The following is an 18,599-nucleotide window of genomic DNA, read 5'->3' as shown; positions in this document are numbered from 1 at the left end:
TACTATTACAGGTTTTCCGGTAGTTTTAAATTTTTATTCATCTTGTGATAATTTTTGCATACTTCTCACAGATTTCTTTGAAGCAAAATTAAACATAAAACGTTTTATTGGAGACATCAGGATACACAGACAGACAGATTTATTTATTTGCCGAATTTAAGAAAAATCGAAAACGAGAGAGAGAGAGAGAGAGAGAGAGAGAGAGAGAGAGGGAGAGAGAGAGAGAGAGAGAGAGAGAGAAGCAGAGAAAAATGTTTCTAAAATTTATTTCCTTTTCCTGGTCTTGTTCTGGTTGTGGGCTCTTTTTCTTGCCTTTTCCCTCATCTCCTCTTCTTTTTCTGAAAAAAGGAAATTCGCTTTTTCAGTTTTTAGCATTTTCTAGTAATTTTCAGCCAGAAAAGTAGGAAAATTTTGAGTCCTGTTAAAACTTTGGCGAATTTTCAGCTTTTTACAGATAAATTATACCTTTTTGGACAATTTTCTCGTTTGCCTCATCGATCATTTTGTTTTCAGCGTCGGTGAGTTCAAATGTTTTGCTCTCCTCGAAAATTGAAGCCTGAAAAAAAGTTTTTTCAAGGTAATTTCAACTAATTCTAGTAATTTATTTCTAGTAATTTGCAGCATTTTCAGCTCATTTTTCAGATTTTTCGAAACGTTGAGGTCCGTAGTATTTGGTTTCAAAATGTTCATCATGTTATTTCCTACACGTTGGCGTCTTCAAAACTCTTCTAGCTCTATTTTGAAGCGAGTTATGACTTGTTTTGTGTAATGAGAGACGCAGAGAAACTAGACGCGTCTCGTTTCACTGCGTCTCCCCCTTTCCCATAGTCTTTCATTCCGCTGACTTTAACTTGTCTCAAACTCGACGTAGAGAATTGATTTTAAGCTCATTTTGAAGCGGAAAGCTAGCCTGATACAGGGATTTTAAACAACATAATTTTAAATACAAATATCTTTCAAAAAATCACGCATTTGAGGGGGCTTGTTTGATTCAAAAATGATGTCCCTAAAATTCTCTACAACTTGGCGTTTTCAAAACTCTTCTAGCTCTATTTTGAAGCGAGTTATGACTTGTTTTGTGTAATGAGAGACGCAGAAAAGCTAGCCGCGTCTCGTTTCTCTGCGTCTCCCCCTTTCTGCGTTATCTCTAGCTGAGCTAGCTTTAACGGCGCATAACTCGGCTTAAACTCAACTGTTTTTAATGATTTTAGGCTCATTTTGAAGCTGAAAATGTACACAAGCTATTATTAACAATTTCCATAACAAAATTTTAATCATGTTTGCTTTTTTCCTAATTCATTTTAAACTATTTTTCATAGATTTTTTCTGTAACATTATTTTCGTTATTTATGACTATTTTAGACCAATTCCAGTCTTTCTTCAGCAATATTCAGCTAGGCTTACCAAAAATCGCTTCATAATATCCATATAATCCTCTGGCACATGAAAATAGAGACATTCAATCATGACACTCATCAAGTAAGGATCATAATGATCTCCTTTGAAGAATTGCTGAATCCATGCCAGCTTCACAAGCACTCGAAATACCCAAATTGGCATTCTACCGGGTTTTGATCCTCTCACAAATATCGGATGCTTTTGTAGATCAAAATCCTGGAGAACTTTATCCAAATGTTCCATATAAATCTCGTTATCCGCTTGCCGACCGTGCAGAAAATAGTTTGGCACTGCTCTCGGATCCTCGTCAAGTCGATCCGCCGAGATTCGTGCCGTTTGAATCATGATGCACTGGTTGGAACAGTCGATGTACTTGTCCTGGAAAAAAAACTAGTTTTTATACAGAAAAACGGAAAATTACAGAATTGAAACCTCAATTTTCAGATTCCCCTTGAAATTTCACTCAAGGCGCTTTTTTGAAAACCGTTCTAGCCTTACTTTTAAGCGCGTTATGACTATTTTTGTGAATCGAGAGACGCAGAGAAGCTAGCCGCGTCTCGTTTCTCTGCGTCTCCCCTTTCCTCGTTATCTCTAGCTGAGCTAACTTTAAAGGCGCATAACTCGGCTCATATTCGACATAGTGGATTGATTTTAAGCTCATTTTGAAGCGGAAAACTAGTTCTACACAATTCAAAGTGTTTTTGATGCAATTTTCAGATAATTCAAATACAAACTCTTGAGTTTTTGAGTTCAAGAGCTTTGTAATTTTATTCCCTACATTTTAGTCTTTTCAAAACTCTTCTAGCTCTATTTTGAAGCGAGTTATGAGCCTTTAAACTGTGGGAGAGATGCAGAGAAGCTAGACGCGTCTCGTTTCTCTGCGTCTCCCTTTTCCTTATTATCTCTAGCTGAGCTAGCTTAAAAGGCGCGTAACTCGGCTTAAACTCAACGTAGCGAATTGATTTTAAGCTCATTTTGAAGCGGAAAATTAGCTATACATAATAATTCAATCAATCATGTCTTAGATGATGATATTCAAAAAATTAAATAACTTCAATTTCAAGTTTTTGGGTTCAAAATGTTTTGTAATGATAATTCTTACATTTCTTGTTTTCAACATGTTTCTAGCTGGATTTTGAAGCGCGTTATGACTATTTTTGTGAATCGAGAGACGCAGAGAAGCTAGCCGCGTCTCGTTTCTCTGCGTCTCCCCTTTCCTCGTTATCTCTAGCTGAGCTAACTTTAAAGGCGCATAACTCGGCTCATATTTGACATAGAGAATCGATTTTAGGCTCATTTTGAAGCGGAAGACTAGCTGAACAATTCAGAATGGTTCATAAAATTTGTGTACCTGCAAAAAGATCCCAAGCGTCGTCATCAATCCAATTGTCTCTTGTCTCAACGTATTCCGATCCTCCGTCTCTTGATTCCAATTTTCTCCCATCACAAGACTCTCAAAAACGAACATGCATGCAGAAAAGTTATCAGAGACCACTTTCATGTCCGGTGCAAAGACTCGGATGTGTCCATTACGTTGCTGGTACTCGCGGCGGGTGACTTCGTGGGACGGGTCGGGAACGAGCTGGAAGAAGTTAAAAATTTTATGTAAGAAAATGTTTGCCATATTATTCTCTATAACTTGGCGTTTTCAAAGCTTTTCTAGCTTTTAAAGAGAGTTATGCGCCTTTGAAGTTATGGAGAGACGCAGAGAAGTTAGAAGCGTCTCGTTTCTCTGCGTCTCCCGCCTTTCATATGGTCTCTAATTGCCGCTGACTTCAAAGGCGCATAACTTGACTCAAACTCGGCATATAGAATTGATTTTAGGCTCATTTTGAACCTTATAACAAGCCCAACCAACTCATATTATATAATTATAGGAACGTCCCGAAATTTTCCAGAACTGATGAAATTTTTAAAAAACTGTAATTTTAATGCCTAAGTATTTAGGTTCCAAATGTTTGTCATGTAATTTCCCACATTTCTGTGTTTTTAAAACCTTTCTAGCTAGATTTTATAGCGAGTTATGATCAATTTAACAAACCGAGAGACGCAGAGAAACTAGACGCATCTCGTGTCTCTGCGTCTCTCTTTTCCTCCTTTGCTCTCGCTCTCCAAACTTTAAAGGCGCATAACTTGGCTCAAAATCAACGGATCAAGACGGTTTTTTAGCTCATTTTAAAGCACAAGCCATAACCTACTGTAATCCGTGATTTGTCAATATCAAAGTTCTCAAGAACTGTCTCAAACTGCTTAATCGTAATTCCTCGATGCCAATTATCCATCCAACTCATTTTGCACTCCAGCAGACGCACTAAAAATAGAAATTTGTGGATTTAATTAGGTACAATTGGTCGGAATTCAGCCAGGGGTTTCGCCTGAATCCTAATTAGCCCCAATCAGTTCTAATTAAGCCTAATTAAGCCACAAACTCACTGTCAGTTGACTCAATTGGTGTGCCTTGAAGCTTCAAAGCTGCCGGAATGATATCCAAAACTTCTCCGGTGAAAATGAATTTTTTAGTTTCCCCATTGAGCATTTTGTATGGTATGACACGAGCGTAGATATGTTTTGGGAAGTGACTCTGAAAACTTAGACTAGAAATAGGCTGAAAATGGGCCAAAAAAGGGCTAAAAATTGGCCCAAAATGGGGTTAAAAGAAGCTTAAAATAGATCAAAAACAAACTGAAAATAAGCTTAAAATGACTAAATTAGGCTTAGAAAAAGCTGAAAATCTGATTTTTAGAATTTTAGAATTTTAGAATTTTAGAATTTTAGAATTTTAGAATTTTAGAATTTTAGAATTTTAGAATTTTAGAATTTTAGAATTTTAGAATTTTAGAATTTTAGAATTTTAGAATTTTAGAATTTTAGAATTTCTGAATTTCTGAATTTCTGAATTTCTGAATTTCTGAATTTCTGAATTTCTGAATTTCTGAATTTCTGAATTTCTGAATTTCTGAATTTCTGAATTTCTGAATTTCTGAATTTCTGAATTTCTGAATTTCTGAATTTCTGAATTTCTGAATTTCTGAATTTCTGAATTTCTGAATTTCTGAATTTCTGAATTTCTGAATTTCTGAATTTCTGAATTTCTGAATTTCTGAATTTCTGAATTTCTGAATTTCTGAATTTCTGAATTTCTGAATTTCTGAATTTCTGAATTTCTGAATTTCTGAATAATTTTCTTACCGTAAACCTGACAAGATTCCCCAAAAAGCATTCAGTGGCAATATCGATTTTCACAGGATCCTGATATCGGCTCCACATTCTTTCCATATTCTCAAAATCCTTTGAATCGATCAAAAAATAACTGAATTTCTTGTTGAATTTGAATTTGTCCCAATATTGACAGAAATTCGATCGGAGGACGTTCCCATCGGGAAGGTGGACTGTGAAATCTGTCTGAAAATTTTAAACGGTTTATATCTTAAAAACTAAAAAAGCTAGAGAAAAGTTGTCAATTACAAAATTGCTCAGCATGAAATTTCTCACATTTTTGTTGTTTGCAAAATTTTGATAGATATTCTAGTTTTTGAGGTATGCGCCTTTAAAAATGGCGCGCACCTATAGTTTCAGGAGTAGGGGAGGTAGCTCTCCGAGGAAAGGGGCAGACATCTTTAAAAGCGCATATCTCAAAAACCAAGGCACTTAAAGAAAAGTAGTAAGTTACAAAATTGCTCAGCTTAAAATAATACACATTTTTGTGATTTTCAAAATTTTGATAACTACCGAAGTTTTAGAGATATGCGCCTTCAAAGTTGAGGCGCCCTAGGAGCGAAGCTCGGAAGGTGGCGAGGGGATTTTATGATGAATTCAAAGGCGCATATCTCTAAAACTACAGTATTTATCAAAAATTTGTAAACTACAAAAATACATAAAATTTTATGCTGAGCAATTTTGTAGTTGATAACATTTTGATATCTCTTCCAAAAAATGAGATAACTCACTTACCATACAAGTCTCTCCTTTGGTGTACTCAAATCGCATATCAGCCAGATCCATCTGTTGAAGTTTGGTGTTTTTGTGAAGTTTGGGTGGTTCTCTGTCATGGTGTCTGGAAATGCTTTTTTTTTTAATTCAAGAAAAAAATGAATGGGAAAAAAATTGATGCAGAAATTCAGAAATTCAGAAATTCAGAAATTCAGAAATTCGGAAATTCAGAAATTCAGAAATTCAGAAATTCAGAAATTAAGAAATTCAGAAATTCAGAAATTCAGAAATTCGGAAATTCAGAAATTCAGAAATTCAGAAATTCAGAAATTCAGAAATTCAGAAATTCAGAAATTCAGAAATTCAGAAATTCAGAAATTCAGAAATTCAGAAATTCAGAAATTCAGAAGTTCAGAAATTCAGAAATTCAGAAATTCAGAAATTCAGAAATTCGGAAATTCAGAAATTCGGAAATTCAGAAATTCAGAACATCAGAAACTCAGAAATTCAGAAATTCAGAAATTCAGAGATTCAGAAATTCAGAAATTCAGAAATTCAAAAATTCGGAAATTCAGAAATTCAGAAATTCAGAAATTCAGAAATTCAGAAATTCAGAAATTCAGAAATTCAGAAATTCAAAAATTCAGAAATTCAGAAATTCAGAAATTCAGAAATTCGGAAATTCAGAAATTCGGAAATTCAGAAATTCGGAAATTCAGAATCTCCTTTTCTATCTACTCCAAATTAATTAATTTCCCTAAAATCAATAAAAAATCAATAATCTGTTTTCTTAAAAAATTCATATAAGAAAGCTCTCTTATATGCATCTGACCTCATACTCTGTCGCCCAGGCGAGAGAGTGAGAGAGAGAGTGAGAGACGCAGAGAATTTTAGGAGAAAAAAGACGTCGTGCTGTGACGATGGCGTCGCGTGTCGCGCAGCACTTTTCCAACAAAAAACTGAAGGAGGAAGACGAGAGAGTGTGTGAGGTGAAGAGAGTGGTTAGAGAAAGCAGAGAAAAAATGAAGAAGAGAGAGAGAGAAAGGAGGTGTTTTATGAGCCTATTTTGGCGCACATTAAAAGAGAGATTATTGAAGAGAATTTAAAAATTGGGAGAATTGAGAATCTGGACATCTGGACACATAGAAAGACATTTAGAAATTTGAAAAAATGTGAGGAAAACTGAAAAATGGAAAAAAGAAAAAATCGAAAAAAGATCATCGGGACAGGAAACACAGATGGGCAGAAAGTTTTCTAAATTTTAGAATTTTAAAATTTTAGAACTTTAGAATTTTAGAATTTCTGAATTTCTGAATTTCTGAATTTCTGAATTTCTGAATTTCTGAATTTCTGAATTTCTGAATTTCTGAATTTCTGAATTTCTGAATTTCTGAATTTCTGAATTTCTGAATTTCTGAATTTCTGAATTTCTGAATTTCTGAATTTCTGAATTTCTGAATTTCTGAATTTCTGAGTTTCTGAATTTCTGAATTTCTAATATTCTAAAAAATTTTTGAAAAATTTTTTTTTTTGATCTACCGATTATTAAATTTTCGAAAATCCGCCAAAATTTGAATTTTGTTTTCTTTCTAACCGCTAATTTTCTTACTTTTTTTGGTTTCAGAAATACAAATTCCATTTCCATTTTTCTCATTTTTTTCAGAATTTTCACAATTTTTCTTGAAATTGTCATACTTTTCTCTTCGTTACGTGTTTCATCATTTTTGGCGGACATCCGGACGAACAGACACACAGAAATATGTTCTATTCTAGATTCACCATGTCATCATCGTCGTCATCAGATAATTCAAAAAAGGAGAATCCCGAAAAACATCAGAACGAAAAACCGGACGAAAACGAGGAGCCGGTTGGAGGTGAGTACAGTAGATTTAAAGGCGCATATCTTGAAAATCAATGAAGCTAGAAAAAAGTTGTCAACTACAAAATTGTTTAGCATAAAATTTTACACATTTTTGTTGTTTACAAACTTTCAATAGCTATTGTAGTTTTTGTGATATGCGCCTTTAAAGGAGCCTCGGAAGATGGAGTAGAAAATATATTAAGTTGAATATTTGAAAAATTGAAAATAGGTAAAACCAAAATGTTTGAAATTCGAAGCCAATTTTGAAAAATGTAAATATCTCAAAAGCCCAAATTTGGAGAGTTTTGATATTTATACCATTTGAAAGAACACAAAATTTTACTTAAGGAAATGTAAATTTTGAAAATTTTGAATAATTGAAAAAGGTTCAAAAATTGGCTGAAAACTCCACATTTCTAGATTTTTCGAAAAAAAATTCTTTTCCAGATCACTCGAAACTGGCAGCCGCCGGACTGAAACGAGCCGAAATTCTGCGACAACGAAAATTGAATAAAAAGGCGCAAAAGCAGGTGATTGCTCAGCATACAGTAAGACGACCAGAAGTTCCAACTACCCTTCATTCGGGAATGTCAATGCAAGAAGTGGCATTTTTCAAACGGAAGTATCAGGAGGCAGAAAAAGTTCAGAAGAGAAATTCTAGAAGTCATCAGAATCCACCGACAACGTCTTCTGCAACTATTCAAATTTCTATGAAGCTTTCTGAAGACGTGAAGTCTTCTGAAGGTTTTTCTGAAACTCAAGAACTTCGAATGCTGTCTCCCAGGCCTTGGGGATGTTCGACGACATCTTCTGAAGCGTCGACGTCGTCTGTAAGCTATTTGGAATTTAAAACCGATAATTGAGTTTCAAAGCTGAAAATCTGCGGATTCTAAAAATCCAAAAATTTTGAAATTCGGTCAAAAATGAAGTGAGATACAGTAAATTTAAATTTGAAGCTGAAATTTTTTGTAAAAAGCTGAAACTACCGTAACTCCACTCTCCTTTGAAACTACAAAATTTTTATGTTTTTGGAATCAGCATGTTTTCAACTTTGAAATGAGTATAAACACGGCTAAGTCTGAAAATTTTTTAAATTTTGGGTCCCACCACGAAAAATTCAATTTTCGAAATTAGTCGTGCTTATACTCATTTTAAAGCTGAAAATTAGCGAATTCTGAAAATCTACAGATTTTGAAACTTGGTATAAAATGAAGGGAGATACGGTAGATTTCAATTTCCCCCTAATTTTCAGCTCGGAATTTAAATTTACCGTAATCTCTTCATTTCTGTCCGAATTTCGAAATTTTCCGATTTTTGGAATCACCAGATTTTCAGCTTCAAAATGAGTATAAACACGACTGTGTTTGAAAAAGTTAATTTTTCAGAATCCTCCGACGTCTTCTGGAAACATCCAGTGTCCGACAACAGAATCTCAACAAGTGCCTTCAACGTCTCCTGGACCCTCACATGTCTTCACTTATATCCCTCGGAATCCATCTGAAATCTTCAGAAACCCTCCATTTCCAATCACGCCTTCTGGAGACGCTCAGAATCCTCCGATGTTCTCCAGAAACGTTGCCAACCAGCCGACGATGTCCTATGGAGCTGCTCAACATCCATCGTCAATTCCTGAAGTTGTTCAGAATCGACCAACGTCTTCTGGAACCTTCGCGACGCCTCCAGCTTCGTTTGGAGCACTTCAGATTCCGACGACGTCTTCTGAAGGGCATCAGAATTCTGATAGAAGCAGTCAATTCATTATCACACCTTCTGGGCAAGTTTTTCGACGTCTCGTGGCTTCTGAAGGTCCAGCGACGTCTTCTAATATTCCAAAATGGTCGTCAGACGGAAGTAACCATCAAATTGAGATGCGTAGCGGGCTGAAAGTCTCATGGTTGAATCCTGAACGCTTTGAGAATCTTCCAACGTCTTCCGAAAGCATTCAACAGCAGATGTCGTCAACAGGAGTCGTTCAGAATCGTCCAACGTCATCTGGAATACATAAGAATCGTTTTGGAGCCCAGCAACACCAAGCCACGTCTTCTGAAGGTCTTCAGCACATCCTAACGTCTTCTGAAAGTGCTGAAAATCAGATGACGTTAACGGGAGCCGTTCAGAATCGTCCGACGCTTTCCGAAAACCTTCAAAATGGTCCAACGGCTTCTGGAGGACTTCAGAACTCTCAAATATGCTCCCAAACTGTCCAGCATCGGCCAACTTCTTCTAGAGGTCTTCCGAATTCTCAAACCACATTTAGAAACCTCCAAAATGGTCCGACATCTTTTGGAAGTGTTCGAAATCGCCTAACGTCATCTGGACTTCTCCAGAGGCGTCCAGCATCAACTGGAAGCGTCCAGACTCATCTAGCGCCTCTAGGAAGTTATCAGAATTCTTCACGAATCCTCCAGCGCCGTCCAGCGTCAACTGGATTGATTGAGAATCCTCCGATGTGCTCTGGAACTCTTCAGCAGCGTCCAACGTCTTCTCCAAGTCTCCAGAATCCATCGACGCCATCTGGAACGCTTCAGAATCCTCAAATCTTAACTGGAAGCTTCCACAGCCATCAGGCGTCGTTAGGAGTCGTTCAAAACTGTCCTCCGGATTCTAGAGGTCTTCAGAATCCTCAAATCCAATCTATAGGTGTTCGGAGTCCTCCAATGTCTACTGGAAGCTTTCAGAATCCACCAACTTCTTCCGGAGTAGTTCAAAATCCTCAAATCCCATCTGGAGTTTTCCAACATTCCTTCACGTCGTCTGAATCTCTTCAGTACCCCTCCGCGTCTTCTGGATTTTTCCAAAATCCACTAACGTCTTCAGGAGCCCTTCAGAATTATCCAATAGATTCTAAAGGTCTTCAGAATCCTCAAATCCGACCTGGACCTTTCCAACATCCCTCAACGTCTTCAGGAGTTTTTCCGAATCGTTCAGAAGATTCTAGAGATCTTCAAAGCTCTCCAATGTCGTCAGGAGTCGTTCAAAGCCTTCCAGCGTCTTTTGGAACCCTCCAACACCCCTCAACGTCTTTTGGAAGCCTTCAGAATCCTCAAATCTCATCTGGAAACCTGAAAAATTGTCCAAAATCTAAAGTAATGATCCAGCAATCTCCAATGTCTTCGGAAAGTCTCCGCAACCGTCCGACGTCTTCTGGAGTGCCGGCGCAAGAAGCTGAACTCGTTGGAAGACTTTTTGACATGCTGTTTGGCCCCAGATTTGGTTCTTATATCCTAACAAGGGAACGATTTTCGGACGGACTGATTGGAAAGGAGTTTTGCTTCAAAGAAGACGTTGCCGTGGACTTTTTGGATCTTCAGGAAGAGAGTGAAGTGGAAATGGAGCCAGAAGAAGAGCCGGAAGAGGATTCAGAAGACGAGTCAGAAGAAGAGAAGGAGTGCGTGAACTGTATCCAGCTCGCCGAGCAAATTGAGAAACTCAAAAAGCAAGAAGAGGTGCTCAAAAAAGTTGCCGATGGCCTCACTGAAAAGGCCAAAAGAACGGAGTACGCTGAAGCGGAATATTTCAAAATTGAGGCGAAATTTGTGAAGGAACGAATGGTGAATATTCAAATACAGGAGGATCTTAAGAAGGAGAAGGAGAAGAAGATTGAGGAAATGGAGAAGAGCTTGAGGAAGAAGGAGAAGCAGTTGGAGGAAACGAAGAGGTGAGTTCCCCTTACCTGAGGGAATGTTCAAAGGCGCATAACTCAGAAAGGAGACATTATTTTAGAATTCTGGAATTAACAGAGAATTTTGGTGTAGAATCGTATTTTAAATTTTTTACAGCCTTAAAAATTGTTGAGTCATGCGCCTTTAAAGTTAGCGCACCCTTAAGAGGATCTCCTTGACTTCTTGTTTATTTAAAGGCGCATATCTCAAAAACCATAGCTGCTATCAAAAAACTACAAACAACAAAATTGCTCAACATAATATTTTACACATTTTTGTAGTTTACAACGTTTTGCTACCTCTTCTAGTTTTCGAGATATGCGCCTTTAAATTTAAGGCGCACAAAATAAAGCGGGAGGGGCAACTCTGGAGCGCGCCATCTTTAAAGGCGCATAACTCGAAAACCAAAACATGTACACAAAAACTACAAACTACGAAATTGCTCAAGTTAAAAATTTCCACATTTTTGTAGTTGGCCACTTTTTGATAACTTTTCTAGTTTTCGAGATATGCGCTTTTAAAGTTAGGGCGCTCAAAATAAAGGGGGAGAGGCAACTCTGGAGCGCGCCATCTTTAAAGGCGCATAACTCAAAAACTAGAAATTTGTAAAATTTGAAACATAAATTTTTGGAATCGACAGGAAATTTTAGTCTAGAAAGGTTTGAATTTGACTATCTTGAGATTTCGGAAATCAGTTTTGGTTGAAAATGGTTGAAATTTTATAATTTTAGAAGTTTTTGAAAATTTGAATTTTCATTTTTTTTGGATTTACAGGATTTTTCTTTGATTTTGATTTGAAAACTGTATTTTCTGACTCTCAAAAATTTCAGAATTCTTTTCCAGTTTTCTGCTTCAAAAAATGCCTATTTCAACCAAAGTTATGACGATTTTAAGTTGCTGGCCTAGAAAAACAAAAAAATGAGAAACCTAGGCCAACTAAAAGTTTTTAAATTCTATATCAATCGATTTCGCTTTAATTGCTCACTTTAAAACTTTTTGGGGTTTTTCAAAACTTCGAAAAGTTTTGAAATGAGCAATTGAAGCGAAATCGATTGATATAAAATTTTAAAAATTTGAGATGGCCTAGGTTTCTCGTTTTTCGGTTTTCTTATCCACAGGCTACAAATGGCTGTAAGTCGCTTCAAAATTGAAATTTTCGAAATTTTTTGAAAAGTTTTGAGATCAGCAATTCTACAGTAATCCTTTCTATTCAGAAATGCCGCCAAAACAGCCCAACAAGTTGCCCAATCGCATTCGGATGCTCTGACGACGCTAAACAAGAATCTGAAATCGCTGGAAGAGGAAAAATCAAAAGTTCAGAATTCGCTGAAACAATCGAGAACTGAAAATCAGCGGAAAAATGCTGCAGCATCGAAATTGGGTTCTCAGAACAAGATGTAGGCGTTTTAAAAATAATTTTGAAAACAAATTTTTTCTAAAAATTTCAGCCTGACGGACAATGTGGCCCAATTGGAGCAAAAGCTGAAAAATGCCAAGGACGCGGAAAACAAGACGATTCAGAATCAGAAAAATCAGATTCAGAAGTGAGGGACATTTGGAAATTTTTGAAAAAAAAATTTCATTTTTTGGAATTTCAGCCAAATTATTCTGGATTTTCAGACAATTTTCAAATGTTTTTTTTTTTAATTTAAATTTTCAGTCTGAACAAAAAATGTGGACAGCTGGAGAAGGCTGAGGAGGCTGCAAAATTGGAGAACGAGAAGCTGAAAATGGAAATTGAGAAGATGAAAATTGAGTTTCAGAAGAAGTTGGACGCGATTCCGAAACCAGTTCCGTGAGTATGGTTATACAGTAGTCCGGATTTTTGAGGAATGTTCGAAATTTCGAAATTTTGAAATATTTGGAATTTCTGGAATTTCTGGAATGTTTGGAATTTTGGAATTTTGGGATGTTTGGAATTTTTGGAATTTTAGAATTTTTAGAATTTTTAGAATTTTTGGAATTTCTGAATTTCTGAATTTCTGAATTTCTGAATTTCTGAATTTCTGAATTTCTGAATTTCTGAATTTCTGAATTTCTGAATTTCTGAATTTCTGAATTTCTGAATTTCTGAATTTCTGAATTTCTGAATTTCTGAATTTCTGAATTTCTGAATTTCTGAATTTCTGAATTTCTGAATTTCTGAATTTCTGAATTTCTGAATTTCTGAATTTCTGAATTTCTGAATTTCTGAATTTCTGAATTTCTGAATTTCTGAATTTCTGAATTTCTGAATTTCTGAATTTCTGAATTTCTGAATTTCTGAATTTCTGAATTTCTGAATTTCTGAATATTCTAAACCTTAACTTTCAAATTTCCAGTCCACCAATCCAAATTGCTCCACCGCAAGGCCCCGCCCCTTCCCTGTCCAATCTGTCCTCCATGGTCGTATCAGCCACCACCTCCATCAGCGACGTCGACGACGTCGACGTCTTCTGAATCGACGTCTTCACTTTTTTCATTTTTCGGATCGCTGATTCCTGGACCACCGGATGATTCGAGATGTTTTGTGTGCACGTGGCGAATTGATGAAACTGAATATCGGATGACATGTGAATCGTGCTCTCGGAAAATTCATGAGCGGGTACTGTATTTTGAAATTATTGGTTTGAAATTTTAATTTTCTGATTCGCCAAAATCCCAGAGTTCTTTTCCAGCTTTTTCCTCCGAAAAATATCCATTTTTCGCCATGTTATGACGATTTTAGAGTTGCTGGCCTAGAAAACCAAAAAATGAGAATCCTAGGCCACGGAATTCGTTGGAATCTTTTACAAATAGATTTTGTATGAATTGCTAATTATAAAACTTTTTGAAATTTTCAAAAATCACAATTGCGAAGCGAGTTATAGCCATTTGTAACCAATGGCCTAGAAAATGAAAATTCTATGCCACGGTTTAAAAAGGGCTGTAACATGCTTCAAAGTTGAGATTATTGAAAATTTCGAAAAGTTTTAAAATGAGCAATTTGAACCACATCTATTAGCAAAATTTTTAAATAAATTATGATGGCCTAGTTTCCCCTATTTTTGGTTTTCTAGGCCAAGGGGGATGAATGGGAAAAACCTAATTTTTTGATTTTAAAAATTCCGGAATTCTTTTCCAGCTTTCTCCTCTGAAAAATATCCATTTTCAGCCAAGTTATGACGATTTTAGTGTTGCTGGCCTAGAAAACCACTTTTTTTCGAGAGAACTAGGCCACCGATTTTGTTATGGTTTTTTGTTAATTGATTTTGTATTAATTGCTCATTTTAAAACTTTTTTCAGACACTCAAAATTTTGATTTTGAAGCGAGTTATAGCCATCTGTAACCAATGGCCTAGAAAATGGAAATTCTAGGCCACGGAGTTCAAATGGCTGTAACTCGCTTCAAAATTGAGATTTTCGAGTTTTTCAAAAAGTTTTGAGATGAGCAATCAAACCAAAAAAGAATATCTAGGTTTTAAATTTTCCATTTTTTCAGTGCGGTCAAAAACTGGGACCACACACTGGACTGTGCTTCAAATGCAATCTGGACTAATTTTGAGATTTTTCGTTTCAAAATTTGCAATCAGTTAAAAATTGCGACTCGATTAGTTGCTCATTCAGTTAATTATTTAATTGTTTATTTATTTATTTATTATAGCCCTTTGAAAATGTCATTTTCATTAATTTCACACCTTTTTTGTCTGGTTTAACCAATTTTTTTTGAATTTTTTTTTGTGATTCAAATCTTTTGGGTTACTGTATTTCTCTAAATCTACAGTAACCCTGTTTCATCACCCTAATTATCTTGTATTACTGTACTTGAGTTACTATATGATCACTGTATCACATATTGATATAAATTTACAATTTTGGTCTTTATTTACATCCCAAATCATCATTTCATTTGATTTTATTTGACAACTTCCAGATAGATAATTGCATTTTGTCATATCAGCAAGTACATTTGTAGGATATTTTTGATCGTAATGAGAAAAAATTTTTGTTTCAATTAATATGCAATTTTCCTTTAAATATCGTTTTGATCTGAATAAACTAGTAAATCTATTAGGATAATCAACTTCAATCTTGTTGTTTGTTAAAAACGAGTGATCTCCTTTTTTCATTCTTCCAAATTCACAATACTTATTTTTTATCATATCTTCACATTCTTTCTTTGTAATCGCTTTATTATTAATCTCTTTTTCTACTAAATGTTCATATCCACTTAAATCTGTATGTAATGATACTTCTGAACTATTTTTTTACAAAAATGAGCACTTGATACATATTCTATAGTATTTGGTTTAAAAACTTCATATCTTATTATTTCTGTTGCATTATTATAAATATAATTACATTTTGGTAATTTGGGAAACTTAAAATATTGAACTGGTGAAGTATCGCTGCATAATATGGGATTGGAATTTGTAAAAGAAATGAATAATGAACAGAGTAGAAATGGTTGAAATGTGAGCGATTTTGAAGAGAATAAAATCATTTTAAATTATTTCTGATTTAATTATAAAAAAATAAATGAAAAAATTTTAAAATTAATGTTAAATTACTTTAACACGATTATCTTTTATTTCTACAATATTGTTACTCATAATAAGACAATAACATCTTGTGCTTTGTGCAATATTTTTGGAAAAAGAAGCCTTAATTGTTACATCAGGTCTTGACTGTATAATTCTATCATTTTGTTTAGATACATCAAAAACTAGTAATGGATAATAGTGATAGTATACATCCTCTTCAATAAAAATGCAATCTTTATTTGTTTCATAATAGCTATTTCTAAACTCTTTAGCAAAATTATATTGTTGAACAGCGTTAAATTTATCAAAATCAAACTTCAAACATTCGTACGGGTAACGTTCACTATTTAGTTCAACATAAATTTCTTCTAATCCACAATTATCAAATCTACTAGCGTTTGTATAATTATTATCTCTTGAACATTGAAAAGCAACAACGAAATATTTAATTTTATCGTATTTTGTGCCTAATTTCCATGTAAATTCTCTACATCCATTTGGAATATTGTAACTCTCAAATTGTCTAGATATGAATGGTAGATGAAGAATCTTTCTACTTTCATGTATATTCATAAGTTTATTTTGCATTTCTAGGCTTGGAATTATTTTAGGAATAAGCCATTGTAATTTTTTAATAGTTAACTTTGCAGTATATTTTGTAGGATCTGAAGATACTATACTATTTTTATTATCAGGTGATCTATATAGAGAAAGAGTATGTTTTCTTCCATAAATTATCTTATTATAACATTCTGCAAATCCAAAAATATGAGCTAGTGGAATACAAAAAGTTAGATTTCCTTTTCTATTATTTGTGTATTTGTTGATTTTATATGCCATTATGTCTTTAGTTTCTAAAATCCATGAAAACGTATTTTGTTTATTCATGTTTGATGAATAAGTTAAAATTCCTTTCATTAAACTCGCTCTTCCAGGGTCTATAATATTTTCGACTTGTATTCCATCCATACAATAAGTTGCTCTATCAAAAAGGAATATAGGTGCATTATTAGTTAAAGTAACTCTATCTTCTTCTATCAAATCAGAATCATCATTTTTAGACAATCTTGCTTCCAAGTAAATATAACTTTTATTAAGCAATAAATACTGATCACAACTTTCAATTATAAAATTTATTTCTCTATTTTGATTTAAACTTGAGCCTGAAGATGGAAAAATATTGATTAAATTCTCTTTTTGAATTGAAGTATCATTTATTACTGGATTATCAATAGTTAAAATTTTATCAATTGCTTCCATTTATAAAATAAAAAAATAAGAAAGAAAACTATTTTTCAAAATTAGATAATTCATTATGGGTCTGATAGATTACTTTCAGGGATCCATGAATTAAATTTTTCTGGATATCCATACCATTTCACTAGTACTTCTCTTTTTCCATTTCGAGTTCTCCGTTTTAGAATTTTTTCGATATGATATTTATTTTCAATATTTTTATGTAAAGTTAGTTCTTCCTCATAAAACTTTCCTTTGATTTTCTCATCCGCTAAATCTTTAATCTCGTATGTGATAGGAGAGGTGTTATGAACTTTATCAATTTTAAACTGTTCTGTACTCCAATTCGGTAGATATCCTTTTGCAAATATAGTCTTGTATTTTGTAACTCTTACAGTGTCACCAATATTGAATTTTGTTTTTTTATTGGGTACTTCTAGTAATTGAGTGTTTCCAAACAAGTTTTTGTGTACAATTGTCTTATTTTTAGGATCACTTGCTTTAATTGGTGACATTTTTATACTTCTATGATATGAATTATTATAATTGTTGACTAAATCACCTAGACTTTCTATCCATTTATGATTATCATTAAACGTAAATATCTTCCACATTTTCTCTTTTAGTGTTCTATTAAATCTTTCAATAATTGAAGCTTTTTTATCTGATTCTGTAGAAAAATGAATGATACTATTAGCTTTAAAAAGTTTATTTATTTCCTTGTTATAATATTCTTTTCCTTTATCCGTTTGCATTTTTTGAGGTTTTCTTTGCTTGAAAATTGTTTGAAGTGCTTGTGATGTTGTAAATCCATTTTTATTTTTTAATGGGACTACCCATGCATATTTTGAAAAGCAATCAATTACAGTTAATAAATATTTAAAGCCATCATTTTCTTCTGAATAAGGAATCATTTCAACTAAATCAGATTGCCACTGTTCATCAATGTCATGAACGTAAACTCTTTCTGTTGTAAAATTTTTACGTGCTGGTTTGTGCAGAGTGTAAACATCTTGCTGATTTAGGAACTCTGTTACTTCTTTTTGACTCTTTTAGACTTCCTTGTCAATTCATTTATTCCACAAAAACCGGTTTTTTCATCATAATAAATCTCTTTTAAAGCCTTAACTTTTCTGGAATTTACTTTTTTAGGTTGGGGATAGATTTCACCTCCAACTGCTTCATTCTTTACGAATTTACATTTTGTTGAATCACATATGCTGCATTTACCTTTACCATTTTCCGATTATTTTTTGTAATTATTTGCTCATTACCTTTTGTTTCTGTTCTTTTTTTACATTTCATACAGAATACCAATTCTTTTTCTTGTTTTGAATTGTAATCATTCATTTAATATTTATATTATTTCCATTTTTTATTGTTTTAAATTAAACTAGCCGCACCATTAAATTTTAAAAATTATTGCTGGTCAAACTCAATTTTACAAAGCATAAAAACGAGCTTGAGAACTGGAAACTAAATAAATGCTTCGTATACTTTCTTTCTATTTGAATTCATTGTCTTATCACTCGATTCTGCATTAGGGTTTTATTGATGTGGAAGGAGTAAAAACGAGATAACAGTTGTTTGGAGAGTACTAAGCAATAAGACTGATCAAATAGGAATGGTCTCGATGCTGGTTTGATAGAGAAAAGAGGGGAAAAGATTGAGGGAGCATTCTAGGCTTTTCCATAAATGATAGTCAGGACGCACAACGCATTGACACTATCTCATCAGTACACACATGTAAGTATGTATAGGGTGTCAGTAGGGAGGCTGGCAGTACCATGCGATAGCGATTTCCATCCTTCTCTCATTCATATAAGCGAGTTCACCACCACATTTGTCAGTTTTCAGTATATTTTTAAAGGAGATTTTTTTGATGTTTTTGTATAAAGTAAGTTTTTCTTTGTTTATATTTTAAACTTAAATTAACTTGATTGATTAGACTTTAAAATATAAACAAAGAAATGTGTAGTTTTTTTTTAATTTAAATTAAATTTTATTTTT

General features: G+C 34.0%; 4 protein-coding genes across 4 annotated transcripts in view; 2 read left to right on the top strand and 2 right to left on the bottom strand.

The window, feature by feature from the left end:
- Positions 1-264: 264 nt before the first annotated feature.
- CBG24085 lies at positions 265-5,400 on the bottom strand (the record flags this gene model as incomplete). Its single annotated transcript, XM_045241152.1, has 6 exons — positions 265-338; positions 466-556; positions 1,405-1,776; positions 2,750-2,980; positions 4,588-4,800; positions 5,350-5,400. 6 exons carry the CDS (start codon positions 5,398-5,400, stop codon positions 265-267), a joined length of 1,032 nt encoding a protein of 343 aa, XP_045091250.1.
- Positions 5,401-7,108: 1,708 nt separating this feature from the next.
- On the top strand, positions 7,109-12,650 carry CBG24084 (the record flags this gene model as incomplete). The annotated part of the gene is made up of 6 exons (XM_045241151.1): positions 7,109-7,195; positions 7,576-8,019; positions 8,575-10,847; positions 12,066-12,248; positions 12,300-12,395; positions 12,512-12,650. 6 exons carry the CDS (start codon positions 7,109-7,111, stop codon positions 12,648-12,650), a joined length of 3,222 nt encoding a protein of 1,073 aa, XP_045091249.1.
- A 4,016-nt stretch (positions 12,651-16,666) lies between these two features.
- CBG24082 lies at positions 16,667-17,503 on the bottom strand (the record flags this gene model as incomplete). The annotated part of the gene is made up of 1 exon (XM_002641005.2): positions 16,667-17,503. One exon carries the CDS (start codon positions 17,501-17,503, stop codon positions 16,667-16,669), a length of 837 nt encoding a protein of 278 aa, XP_002641051.2.
- Positions 17,504-18,284: 781 nt separating this feature from the next.
- The window catches only part of CBG24080, a gene marked incomplete at both ends in the record, with an annotated part of 1,680 nt that continues 1,365 nt past the window's right edge, over positions 18,285-18,599 (top strand). Inside the window, one exon of the mRNA XM_002641003.1 lies at positions 18,285-18,339. Coding sequence (XP_002641049.1) covers positions 18,285-18,339 — 55 coding nt within the window. The remainder of the gene's footprint in view (positions 18,340-18,599) is intronic.

The sequence above is a fragment of the Caenorhabditis briggsae genome, assembly GCF_000004555.2.
Source record: "Caenorhabditis briggsae AF16 supercontig from assembly CB4, cb25.NA_093, whole genome shotgun sequence".
Classification (NCBI taxonomy): Eukaryota; Metazoa; Nematoda; class Chromadorea; order Rhabditida; family Rhabditidae; genus Caenorhabditis; species Caenorhabditis briggsae.
The sequence above is the reverse complement of the archived record's forward strand: the minus strand, read 5'-3'. Positions and strand labels throughout refer to the sequence as shown.